Source organism: Elgaria multicarinata, chromosome 9 (genome assembly GCF_023053635.1).
Source record: "Elgaria multicarinata webbii isolate HBS135686 ecotype San Diego chromosome 9, rElgMul1.1.pri, whole genome shotgun sequence".
Taxonomy (NCBI): domain Eukaryota; kingdom Metazoa; phylum Chordata; class Lepidosauria; order Squamata; family Anguidae; genus Elgaria; species Elgaria multicarinata.
The window spans coordinates 58,814,444-58,827,731 of NC_086179.1; the positions used below are offsets into that span (position 1 = coordinate 58,814,444).

At 38.6% G+C, this 13,288-nt stretch overlaps 1 protein-coding gene across 1 annotated transcript in view; it reads left to right on the plus strand.

Annotated features, from left to right (window-relative positions):
• The window catches only part of LRIG3 (leucine rich repeats and immunoglobulin like domains 3), a 57,042-nt gene that overhangs the window by 25,148 nt on the left and 18,606 nt on the right, over positions 1-13,288 (plus strand). The window contains exons 4-8 of the mRNA XM_063134999.1: positions 9,372-9,506; positions 10,787-10,930; positions 12,040-12,183; positions 12,442-12,585; positions 13,014-13,157. Coding sequence (XP_062991069.1) covers positions 9,372-9,506; positions 10,787-10,930; positions 12,040-12,183; positions 12,442-12,585; positions 13,014-13,157 — 711 coding nt within the window. The remainder of the gene's footprint in view (positions 1-9,371; positions 9,507-10,786; positions 10,931-12,039; positions 12,184-12,441; positions 12,586-13,013; positions 13,158-13,288) is intronic.

The window sequence follows — 13,288 nt, forward strand, 5'->3', positions numbered from 1 at the left end:
TTCTATTCTACAATGTCGGCTTGCTGCTTATTGATGTATAGATAGAATGGAGTCAGCAGGAAAATGGTTAAGTAGGCAGTATAGTACAATGAAGCTATAATACAAGTTAGCCAAGAACTTAAAGGTTTGGTCATTTGTTTTTGACTAGGGCCAGACCTATACTAAGCAGGATATGACACTTTGAAAATGTTTTAAAACTGTATATGGTGTGTGTCCTGGGCCCCAACAGTTATCACTACTGTTATAAACTGTTTTAAAGCAGTAGTGTAGATTTTGCCCCAGGTGAGGTCAAAGCAAACTCTGTGCAGCGTCTCTACCACATCGTTTTCATATAGTGAACCCTGTTAAGTAGTCCGCATGTGAAGAAGTTATCATATCAGAGAGAATACTTGAAACCTCTCACATTGGCTCTGGAGAACAAAGGAAGCTCTTTTTCATTTGAGTGGGATTTCTTGTGCGTTTTCAATTGTAACAAGCTGTTTAGGCTGTCTGATGTACCTGCACCCTGACCTTTTGGGAGAACTGATAATGTGAGGTAAATGTATGTGCTGTGTGAGTGGACACATTAAACTATATTCAGGCATGTACATAAATGACACAGCAGTGGTTCAGGATCTACTTTAGTTTAAAACTGCATTTCAGCCAACTTGTTTTTTATGTCCTCTCCATGCAAGCCAGATGGAAGTCTATGCAGTAATTTGATGCTGTTTGTCAGTCTTACAAAATGTACCAGGCACCTAATAGTGGATAACAAAGCTCATGAACAAATAGAGTTCTGCAGTATGAGGGGTGATGAGTGAAAAAACACACCTGTGTGCCCATCTGCCATACATCGATGGCAGTCTTCTTGCTCCTGGGTACTTGTTGTCTCTCAAGAATAGCATATAGGGTTTCTGTGAAGCTTACCGTTTGCTAAATCATAAACAGGATGAAATGTATGTGTTTGTAATGTCTGAGAAAGGCATGGAAAGGCATGTAATAATTTCCAGTGTTTAGGTGTGAGTGCTCTTGCTTATGTAGACAAAATAGTGCCAACCATGCAGGGAGATATTAGCTGTATTAATATATGCATATTAATCCCTTGAGGATTAATTACAGAGGTACAAAACACCTTTTAGAGAAAAAAAATCTAAGTGGGGGTAGGGTTGCAAAACAGGTCAGTAAGGACTGAACTGGGAGAAAGGAATGGAAAATGTGGTGAGAGAGGAAATGGAGTGGAGTATCCTGGAATAAGACATGACTGACCAATTGAAATAGTGAACAGGAGCACTTTACACTACAACATAAGTTATAGGTTCCACTTATGTAATACTATTGGAAGCTACAATGTGTCCATGACCTCTGCTCATGTTAACGTGAACAGAGGTCAAAATAAGTTTTAATATGATGGCTGCTTAAACAAACTTGCTGCACTTTAGTTCAAACTGCATAGATAGTCAGTCATCTGTATGATCATGTGGGAAACTGAATATTGTCGTGCCTGTCATTTGCCACTTGCCCAGGAATGAGTGTGTTGGCTCATCACACTACAGAAGCATAAATATGACCAGATCTTTACACCATTGAAGCCACCATATGATACGTTTTTGAGTGGCTGTCATGCATTAAATGGTGTGAGCTCACCTTAATCTTCCTTCTGATAGTGGATGTGCATGATGGGAGTGGGCTCCTATCTAGTATTGGGCAGGCTTTAGTACTTTAGACCAAGGTTGGGGGGCTACTAGCTCACAGGCCAGCCCAGTCTGTGGCACCTTTTCATCTGGCCCACTGGTCTCTCCTCCAAGGCCCCATCTACTCTGCCTCCTCTTACTGTGTGTAATCTTTCCAGTGAGTATCCCCTACCCATATGGCAATTAGACATTTTTAAAAGCTTTAACGTTAGGTATTTGTTGCCTGACCTGTTTTGTCTTAGAAGAATCTGGAAGATATTCAAGAACCTCTTACATTTGCTAAAGAAAGTGCCAGTGATTTTGGCTGTTGAATTGGCTGTCTCAGTTGATTGATGTTCTTTGACTTTTTGATTCTTTATTTCAATTGGGTCCTGAAGAGTTCAGGAGCAATTCCTCCATTCCAACATATTATTCTTTCCTCATTCTCTTCCTGTGGGGTCTCGGGAATTGTCACAGCTGGAGACAGGATATTGTTTGAGGTGGAGCAGTGTTAACAAGGGCCAAGGAAATTTGAAAAGCCTTGGTGGATGCATAGTTTTTGATATTTAACAGACAGTTACAGCTGAGGCTAAACAGGATTTTTTCCCCCTCCAGGTAAAACTGAAGAGGTTTTTAATTATTATTTGCCTTCCTACTATAATGTGAAGCTAGGCTCATTTGCTTCAGTCACCCAGATTGTTTAAATTATTTCTTGAATAATTTTGTCAAGCTTCTCTGTCAGGGCACATTGTTTGCATCTGGCCTTTGCTTGTGGATGATGCAGATTATGGTAGGAAGTGAATAGGGGACTTACTGACCAGGTTCGCACATGCCGAGGCTTGTCATGAATAACCATGATGAGCCACAGAGTCTGTGGGCGCCATTTGTACATGATAGTCATCACTTGTTAGCATAGTACTCAAGGGGTTAATATGCACATCTGAGCTCACCTTTGCTTTCTTCAGAATCAGAGGGCTGGTTTGCACATACATATATGGAAACTTGGCATCGCATCTGTTTGATTATTCCATCTGGGAGGGGGAGGAGAGAGAGAGAGAGATGTACTAATTGAAAAATCACTGTGTTTTGAGTAGATATAAAGTTCTGTGATGGCTGTTGCACAAATGTGAGCCATCATTTCCTGCAGTCCTGAAAGTTATCAATAAGCATATGTGAATCAGTCCCAGGGCCTTATTGTTGTTATGTGTGTTTTCCTTTTTTGACGTAATTGAAAAATAGATGGAATCTCCAATCCAGAGCAGTAGTGTGAAAGTCTAACATATAAATCTAGCAAAAACATTTTGATTATATTGTCATCTATTAGCAACTGTTTGTGGCAAGCTTAAAGCATGTGAACCTTGAAAAAGAAATTGGGAACTTGAGACAAAGGTGGAGGCATGATATATTGAATTACAGGCAAGGTTTCATTCTTGGAATCCACTTGGAAGAAGGCCCAGGAATGAAAATTGTGGTAAAATGTCACTTGGGGAGAGGCAGTGAACAAAAGGCTAGAACAGAAAGGGAGGTAAGAGCAGGTTTTGCAACCTCTTAAATATGGTTCAAGGTAAAGTTAAAGAATGCATGAGTATAATGTTTGGTCTGTGGAAGAGCAAGTTGGAAGACAAAATAGGAACAGAAAGCAAAGGATAATCTAGGAGTACCCACAAACATGATATATGCCAGATAAATGAAATCAGAGTAAAAGATTGCAAAAGAAGTAAGCATTCAACAGTGACGGAAGTCATATGGAACTGAACACCCAAAAGAGTTCTGAAGGAAAGTTTGAAGAAGCAAGGGAGACAGTTAGGGGTCCAGAGATTTTGGTGTGGTTTAGCTATATATTATATCCAGTGTCAGGGGTGGTATGCTTCTGTATGCCAGTTGCTCAGCTTAAATTGTATTAATGCCCTGCTTGTGGGGTTCCCAGAGGCACCTGAACACAGAATGCTAGAGTGGATAGACATTTGGTCTAATGGAGCTGGGCTTCTCTTATGTTCTTATTCCAGAGATTTCTCTCATTTGTGCTGAAGTAGGGCAAAAACAGGCAAACAAAAACTAGCAGCCTCCCCAGAGATTTCTGCCCTTTCCCAAACATATGCACAAGGGAGAAGAAACTTTTGTCTCTCTTCCAAGCTTGGGAGAGAGGCAGCATCTTTCACATGCACAGAAAAAGACTGCTGCTGTTTCTAACATTCTACAAACCTCCTTGCAAATGAGAGAAGACGCTATCTCAGGGCTGGCAAAAAAGAAGGAGTTTTCTCTTTTCTTGAGCAGCAGAGCTAGAGAAGCTCCTGTTGCTGTTTCCCTTTTCGAAACTGAGGCACAGAGCTCGTCATGGTAGGAGTCCTCACCAAAGGTGTACAGTCACTTGCCATTGACAAGTGGAAATACAGACAGTAGAAGTAAAACTGGAAAAGCATATTAAATTGAAGACAAGCTGTTGTAGCTTATAGCTGATATGGACGAGCCACTGTAGAACCGACAGAAGGTGGTTGGTGACTTAAACCAAGTAAAATATAGGACCTTGTAGTATTCTTTATATAGTACAGTGCTGCCTCTCATGATAGAATGCATAGGTAGAGCCTGGAAAGCTCTCACTTAAAATCTGAATGCCTGCCAAGTAAAAGAGTGAAAAGTAAAGCATGAAGAAGCAGGCTGATTTGGCTTACAGGGTGTTAGGAATCTGTTGGAACCAAACATGGAACCTGCAGATTTTACTAGTAAGTGGGTGTGCTCTTCTGTGTCTGTCTTCATGGCCTAAGACATCCTCTGTGGATCCTTAATGGTTGCAGAGAGAAATAATGGAATGCTGTTGTGAGTCAGTCTGCAGTCAGATTTGATTTCCCATTTAGATTGAATGTTGAAGCTGAAGTTCCAGTAGTTACAGGTTAAATTGCAAGATAAATGCCTTAAATTTTATGACTGATAAGTTTATTCCAAGCACTGACACCATTACAGGCACTAAATAAATCCAGAATATTAGCATAATAGAGAGTCTGAGAGCACGTTTACAGAGATTAGGTCCTTACCAGGAGATAGTACTGGAGACTTGCAATGCTTTTGAAGTACCTTCCATTTACCGATATACCAGTTGAATAGGTAACAAGCAGGCCATGCTAGAGCCAAAACATTGTCAGTTCCCTACCCCTAATGGAGGGGAAGAGACACCCTTCATCTCTGTGCTGACCATACACTATAAATAGAATTCCCCACCTTCTTGAGATCTTGCCATTTGTTTCTACATTCAAAAAAACATCGGCAGTCCAAAGCAAAAGTAGAAAGTTATACCTTCCTCCGTTTTCAAGGCTTCTTGGACTATACCTCGCAGCCTGGGCAAACAAGTTATCTTCCCACTTCGTTAACCATCCAAATGGGCTAAGTTTAAAGGGAGGTTTTGAATAACAGAACAACATGACTGTCAAAAATTAGCATCTCTCTCTCTCTCTCTCTTTATGTATGTATGTATGTATGTATGTATGTATATGAATACTTGTTTTGTGTTTGTGTGTGTGTAATTCTGATATGCTAAATTAAAAACGAAAGATAACTAATGTGATTGCATAAGAGGCATTAATAATACTGGGGGTATTGTGTTGGTTCAGTTAATAACTTTTTGAACCAGTAATATAAGTTGCTGTTCTAACTAGGAATTAAGGGCGAAGTTTCCCTAATTGCTAGATCCTAGGAAGGTATGTGTTTATGTTTATGTTATGTACACAAATGGAGAGAGAGATACACTTCTTCCATTTCCAAGATGGTGACAGTAGAAAAGATGTACTTCCCACTTTCATATTCCCAAAGCAACTATTACTGTAAGGGATGGGGGCATTGTTATGCTTTCCCATCTTCTCTTTTGCTTCTCTGTATAGTTACAAGTATTCATTTTAATTGTTATAACAAATGATTAATATGCATGCAGGAAATACAGGAATTAAGAAGTTGGAAATTAGTTTTGACTCAAATATTGGCTTTTTCACCCACGCTGGCTTAAATCATAATTTAAATCAATCAAACTTTCTTGCAGCAGAGAAAGATTTTTTGGAAATGCTTTGAACATTGTTAATACAGATGAACTTTTTCTGTTGAAGTTTTTATATTATCCTCCTCCTCCTCCTCCTCCTCCTCCTCCTCCTCCTCCTCCTCCTCCTATTGAAGTATATTCTCAATTTGCAAAAACATGAATGTTTAAAATTCTTGGTTATTTAAAAAGATGGCTTTCAAGCAAAGCCATTTTAGTCTCAATATGACCAAGGAAATAACAGGTCAATATCCCACAAATGCTCACAGTTGCTTATAAGCATTCTGAACATTTATGTGGTTTACAGTTATGATTGCCAGATTTTTATGTTTTAGAGATAACTCTTAGTTTCAACCAAGCAAAGTGTTCAGATAAAATAATCAGTTTCTGGGGTTCATGTCATAGACTTGTCCAGACTCCTCCCTCCCTGTACACCACTAAGTCTGTAGATTTTGGAACTGAAAGATTTGAGAAAGTTGTAATATGTTGATGATGTGTTCTTATTAATACAAGAGATGCTGGAATCTAATTTCATTCAGGTTGATTTATGTGAGAATTTGAATTTTGAGTCTTTTGTTCCCAAAACCACAGGCACTACTGTAATCCTCCTTTGAGAGTTTATAAATGTGTGTTTGAAAGTCTTTTGTGAACATGATAAAACAGTGCTGAACTCTTCTTGCAGACAAAACAAAGTTGGTCTTTATCAGCACTTTTGTTGTGTTAAGGGAAAAAATGTTGTTCCTCCTGCCAAGTTAGATGGACTGGGGGTGGGTGGGGCGGTTGTATCTCAGTGGTGGCATTTACTATAATTGTCTAATCTGAGCCACTATTGAAGAACATCAAACTAGCAATAAGTACTATTTTTATATAGTTAGTGGAAAAAAATTAGCACTTCTATGGTGCTAGATTTGAAGTAGGGAATTTCAGAGAACTTCTTAAGGATATCTCTTTAAGAGAGCATAATAATTCAGGCAGAGATGAAATGGTTGAAATATCTTCAAGTGCATCTTTTGGATATCCAGAAACAAAATGAAATGTGGTTTAATTACTTAAAGTGCCTTTGAACTATATTGAGATATAATTAAAACACAAATGTCTCGCCTGTTGTTAGTTAACAGAATGAATGTACTTTCTCTTCCAGCGGTCCTACAATAAAGCCTGAACAAACCTTTATCTGTGAAACAGGCTGCCTCAAGTAATTTGCCAGTTAGTTAAAATCTAATCTGAGGGTGGGATTATTCAAGTCCGTTAGGAACAGCTAAATTTCATGATACAGGGCTATTATACAGCTAGTTGTAAGAAATTTCTGTTTTATGAAGGAATAGTGACACAAAGACTGCAGTGTGTAAGCTCGCTCCCTAACTGAACACTTTCACACTGCAATTTAGGAGGCGTGCAGTTCAGGAAATTGCTGGCTTAGGCTGAAGCACAGTTTTACTGCAAGGAAAATTTTATTTGTCACTCAAGTAATTGGCAGTTTTAGTAGCTTGTTAGTAATTACTTTATGAACAAACTAATGTCTAAACTAAAGCCTCTTAAACTTGTTATCACTGTTTGCCTTGGTTGTTAGTAAAGCTGAAACATGGATCGTCCGTTGTTGTTGTTTAAAGTTTTTTTTTTCCTATAACAAAGACCTTCCAGTTAAGCATTAAATTTAAAGGACTTGCACCAGACAGGCAGAGGACTGAAACTTGATGCTGAGTGAGAACAATGACTGAGGTGTAAAAAAAATATCATTTTTTTTACACATCTGGTGTGAGGGCCAGTTAATCCACAACTTCTGGCTTCTTTTTAGCCAAATTTTTGGTTTTAATGAGCGGTAATTAATCTCGGCCCTCCAACTTCCCTTAAGTACTTATATGGGTGCTACAGTTGCCAGACATCCTGTTTTAAATAGAAACAACCTATTCTGAAAGAACAGTAAGTATGTCCTCAAATAGTACAGTTTTAGCGGAGTTGAGAGTGGGCAGGCGAGCTTTTCCCTCTGAAGAGAACATGAAAAGCTACACTCTGTTTCTCTTTCTTAAATTCTATCTGCCCCAGAAATGAAACTGACAGGCAGACCTGGCCATCAGCACCTGCCATTTTCAAGTGGCTGCCAGTGTCCCAGCAAGGCCAACTGGCAATTTACATACTTATTTTAATACATTTTTAATTAATTTTGTTTCTGTCCAAAAGAGCCTTCAAGGTGACATACAACTTCAAAGCAATCTCACACAGATCTCAACTTTAAAACAGTCTCATTAACCCTGTTGTCTTACATCAGGCCTCTTCCATTGGGCAGCAGGGCCTGTGAACCACCATTTTGAATTTATCACAGTCTTGTAGCCATCTGCCACTTATGCCAGGGAAGGCATGGGTAGGATATGAGATGGGCCACAAAAATGCAGTTAACTGAGGGCCTTCTAAACCCTGGCCCGGCTGACAAGCATCTCAGCAAGGATAGTCAGTTGTCCAATTTTGGGTAGGAATTTCCAGAAAACCATAACTTAATCTTGACTGGAGAACAATGTCATGAAATTATAAGGAAGGAAGGAAAGATGCAGTCTTGATTAAGGCTTTAAAACATTCTCTGTTCCCCTGAGCAAAGGATGCTGCATACACAAGCCCAGCATACCCTACTCACCAAAGGCCTTCAAGAGAAGGGCAGCCATTTTATTAGATTGATAGCGGAGGAGAGTGAAGTGATATTTGTTTATTTTAATTGACCTGCTGCTTGAATACAGGCACTGTTGATCTGGCATCTGATTATCTTCTGCTCCAGCTCTACAACATTATCCTGAACTGAATGATCCCAAAGGCAGAAAATAATTGATTATTTTTGTTTGCTGGAGTTGTCATTAGGTACCTATGATTAATGTATTTCCTCCAAATAACTAAATTTTAATTTGGTATATGATGCCAACAAATATTGTTGCAAAAGGGCACATTTCCAATGATCATATATCCGTTTCATGGACATGTTTTCTTCTTCAATGCAAGTTTTGGTTATTTCTCAACTTAAATTATACCAGTAATTAAGGGTTTCTTCTTTCTTTTCAACTTCCCTTCCCTTCTCTTTTAATTCCTTTTTTTAAACATGTTTTGATTATGAGTGTGTTCAAGAACTATTGTTTTGCTATTGTTGTACAGTATCTAGTATATCCTTCAAACAACCTGGCGCCCTCTATTGTGCTGGATTGACACTTCCATCATCAACCAGCATAGCTAATGATCAGGCTGTCTGGAAAAATGGGAGTTGTAGTCCAACATAATTGGAGGGCACCAAGTTGGGAAAGGATGCCGTAGTGCATATTAGGGCTTTTTATAAATCATACATGATAAAAAAAGAAGTTTAAAATGTACTTATTCTGTGCTGCATTTTCTATTGATATGCTCTTGTATTTTTCTATATTTCCTTTTGCTCGCTCCTTTCCTTTTTTCACATGCATACCCTTACTTTTCCTACAGTATGGACTGATTTTAGATTATCAACCTGTGGGAAGGATCTCATCTGAGGGTTTTTTTAATGTATTGTACAATGCCCAGTAATTTTAAGCACTTCATAAATAAAATGTGATGATGTTGATGTTATGAATGCCTGTTTTCATGTAGTACTCTACTTCATGACAAAACCTTGTCTTGACTAAGTTCTTTGGAAATGCTGGTATTTTATTTCTTGTCTGGAAATAGTTTTGTATATGACTGCTAATTTTTTAATTTAGGACAAGTAACAAGATTGCAGACATCGTGCCCGAACACCTGAAACCATTTCAGTCTCTAGAAACTTTAGACCTGAGCAACAACAATATTTCTGTGCTTAACATGGAATCATTTCCTCCTCTGGTGCTAAAGTACTTGTAAGTTAAACTTCATTTAAGATACAGCTTTCATTTCTTTCAAAGTTTAAAAACAATATACAACCGAAATATATTAATTTACTAATAGCCTTTTATATATTATGCATTTTATGCATATATATCACACAGAATGTTTTCAGTTTGTTGGAAGAAGCAGTCAGTAGTTTAAATTGTAAAATGATAAATGCTATAGAGTATTCCGGGAAAACTGCTTTTCCCAATGTAATATTTTGAAGTTAACACTAAATTAATTATAATGTGTTTCTATCTTGGACATATTGTTTGAGGATTTATTTAAGTTGCATTTGTATTGGGTTAACTCTGATAATTCCCTGTCTTCTAAGAGCAATTCAAACTGCCACTTAACCACGGATCGAGGGTGGGAGATTTTAAAGTGATTGGGGACAGTAGTTACCAGGAAGCAGGTAATCCAGTCTTGATAGCAATGTGGGTTTTCTGGGAATTTTCCTATGCAAATCAGGCTAATTTGCATAGAATCAATTGCATTGGAAATTTTTCAGTTTGCATCAGAAGATCACTAGAAAGTGACCTAATTTAGTACATTTACTAAATATAAGTAAAATAAACAACAAACCTAAAAAGTACCCCGTGTTAATTTTTTGTCCCAATACATCACAATATTTAAGAGGAAAAGTTAAAGCACACTTAAAGTGATTTGAATGCTATATTACATAGACATTTAAATTGAGGTAACAATGTAAAGACATAACATGTATTTTCCCTCCCATTGTTTAAATATAAAAAAGAAACAAAGGTAATGAAAATTGTTGACACGTTTTCCGCCATCCCCAACTTAGTGTCCTCCAAATACATTGAACTACAACTCCCAGCATCCTTCAGTCAGCATCATTCAGTAGTCCAACACATCTGGAAGGCACAGCTAGGGAAGGCTGCACTAATTAATTTCAGGAACTCAAAGAGCTTGCATGATATGCTTGCAACCCCTCACCTGTTTCAACAGAGTTCAACTTTCTTCCACTGTGGTTGTTGGGACACCTTCAGTTTCATGTCACTATGAATTAGTCCTATTTCACACAGAGACATATGTGTATTTCAGTGACACATTAATTACAACTTTGGAACTGCTAAGCTTGCTTAATCTTGTATTTAGAATTGGCATCCATTCATTTTTACGAATGAACTTATGAAATGGATTTATTTATTTTTCCATGAGAAAATAAAATGCCACACATCACTGAATCTTGGTATAAAATCTTTTAACATTCCCCAAAATGTTAAAACTGTCATTGTTTCCACAGGCACATTAACAATAATCGAATGATCTCCCTGGAACCTGGCACTTTTGACAACCTGTCTAGCACACTTCAAGTATTGAGGCTGAACAGGAACCGAATTTCAGCTATCCCACAAAAGATGTTTAAACTCCCCCATCTCCAACATCTGTAAGTGCAGCCTACAACTACCTAATTGTTTTAAGTTAGCCTTGCAGCCCTCTGGCAGAGATTGAGCATCACCATGACTAGTAACCACATAAAGGCAGAAAAGCTTTATATAGAGCAGAGGCCCAATCTTTGTGATGCATTCTGGTTCTGAACTTTCATGTCAATTTGATTTGCTTGGGATGATATCCCTACAATGCCAACATACTGTTGTGGTTCATAGAGTTGCCCTGTTGAATCAGAAAGATGTGGTGCTTTCTTTTGATTCTTCTCTATCATTACTAGTAAAGTACTCAACAGTTGCATGAGTCACACTATGGAGCGTCGGCTGCAGTGAGGAGGGAAGGCATCTCCCTTTCCCTGGCTATGCCCAGCTTGAACCTTTGCAGTTAGTTTAACCCCCACCCCACCCCACCCCACCAAAGCAATCTGGCTTCCCTGATGCCAAGTTGCTTCTGCTAGGAAAGCTCTGGAGGGCAAGCTGAAAGAGTGACTCAAGTCCAGGAGAATTTGGGAAGTGGAGAGTCTGCTGGTAGATGTCCAGAAGATGGTTTGGAAAAGGCTTTCTAAATAAGTGAATGAAAGGGAGGAAACCTGATTAGCAGAGATCAGAAGGGGCAGCTGAGAGACAGTAAAGGATTCATATGTGGTGGGCAGTAGATACTTATGTAAAAAGAAGGGCTAAAAAGAATGGAACAAGTGGTGGAGAGCCCAGAAAAACCAAGAACAGAAAGGTAAAGGAGTGTGGAAGAGAGCCAGTGTAAGGACTTGAGGAAGATGTAAACACTGCAAGATGAGGATAGGCATTCTGAATCTGCTGGAGACTGGAGGTAGGTGCAAGGCTGACAAATCAGCCAGGAGTTAATGCAGGCTGAGAAATGGTAGCTGTAGGAGTGACAAAGGGTTTTTAGCAGTAGATAGCTAAAGAAAAGCAAGTTGCTAGGAAGAGATGTTGGATGCAGCAAGGCTGGTGGACTATTTGGATGTTGAAGGAGAAGGAATCAAAAATTGTCTTGAAAATAATCACACACACACACACACACACACACACACACACACACACACACACCCTTGATCTTATTTTAGTTAACTTGGAATGTATTTTTCCCCAGAGAGATGAACCGCAACAAAATTAGAAAAATAGATGGCCTTACTTTTCAAGGACTTCCTTCTTTGAAATCTTTACGAATACAGAGAAATGGGCTAGCTAGGCTCATGGACGGAGCATTCTGGGGATTAAGTAGCATGGAAATACTGTAAGTATAAAGTATATGCTTCAATAGTCCTAAAGAAAGAGCTATTTTGAATTCCTACAGTAAATTTCTTGTTTTGAATGCGGTGATGCTAACCATATATAAATGTGTAACCCGCCAGCCTATAAAACTCGTCTGGCTTTTGTTTCTGGGAGAAAGAGCCATGATGTCTAACTACAAGAAAGATCAGTACCTTAAAAAAATGATGAAGTTTGTAAATGAAACTTGGATTTTTTATTATTATTTTGTGTGTGTGTATAGGCAGCTGGATCATAACAACCTAACGGAGATTACCAAAGGTTGGCTTTATGGTTTGCTGATGTTGCAGCAGCTTCATCTTAGCCAAAATGCTATCAGCAGGATCAGCCCTGATGCCTGGGAGTTTTGCCAGAAACTCAGTGAGCTGTGAGTAGTGGTTTTGTGTTTTTTAAACTCTCTTCCATTTTTAAGAGTAGGGTAGAAGCCAAAGCACGAGCTGCTTACCAGTGAGCTGTGTGTGGATGGCATGGTAATAAAGTTTCCAAGATGACAACAATGCGCTGTGTGTGTGTGTGTGTGTGTGTGTGTGTGCTGTGGAAAGAGGTGATATTTTGTTGTGAGAAACAGAAGCCAATGGTGGTTCCTTCTCTCCTTTGTAGCGGTTATGCTTGGCCTTTGTTAACTGCAGTTTCAAAGAAAAGAAAACTTTTTTGCAATAGTATTATATGTATTGGAAAATAATGTCGAAATTTACATTAAATGTTAATTATGCTTAAGCTCATTAAGGGATAACATGTTTGAATGCCTTATTAATACCGATTAAAACAAAGATTTCTTCTTTCTCAAACTTGCAGGGACTTAACTTATAATAATTTAGCAAGACTAGAGGACTCGAGCTTTGTTGGTTTAAGTCTGCTGGTGAGACTGAACATTGGGAACAACAAAGTGAGCTACATTGCTGATTGTGCCTTCCGAGGACTATCCAGTTTACAAACATTGTAAGTTTCAGGGTAGATTATATAGTCAAAGAATCACTGCTGTTATTGTAGATGGGTCTCAGAAGGTACGAAGGAAGAATCACAGAATCATAGATTTGGAAGGGCCATTTAGTCCATCAAGCCCAAACCCT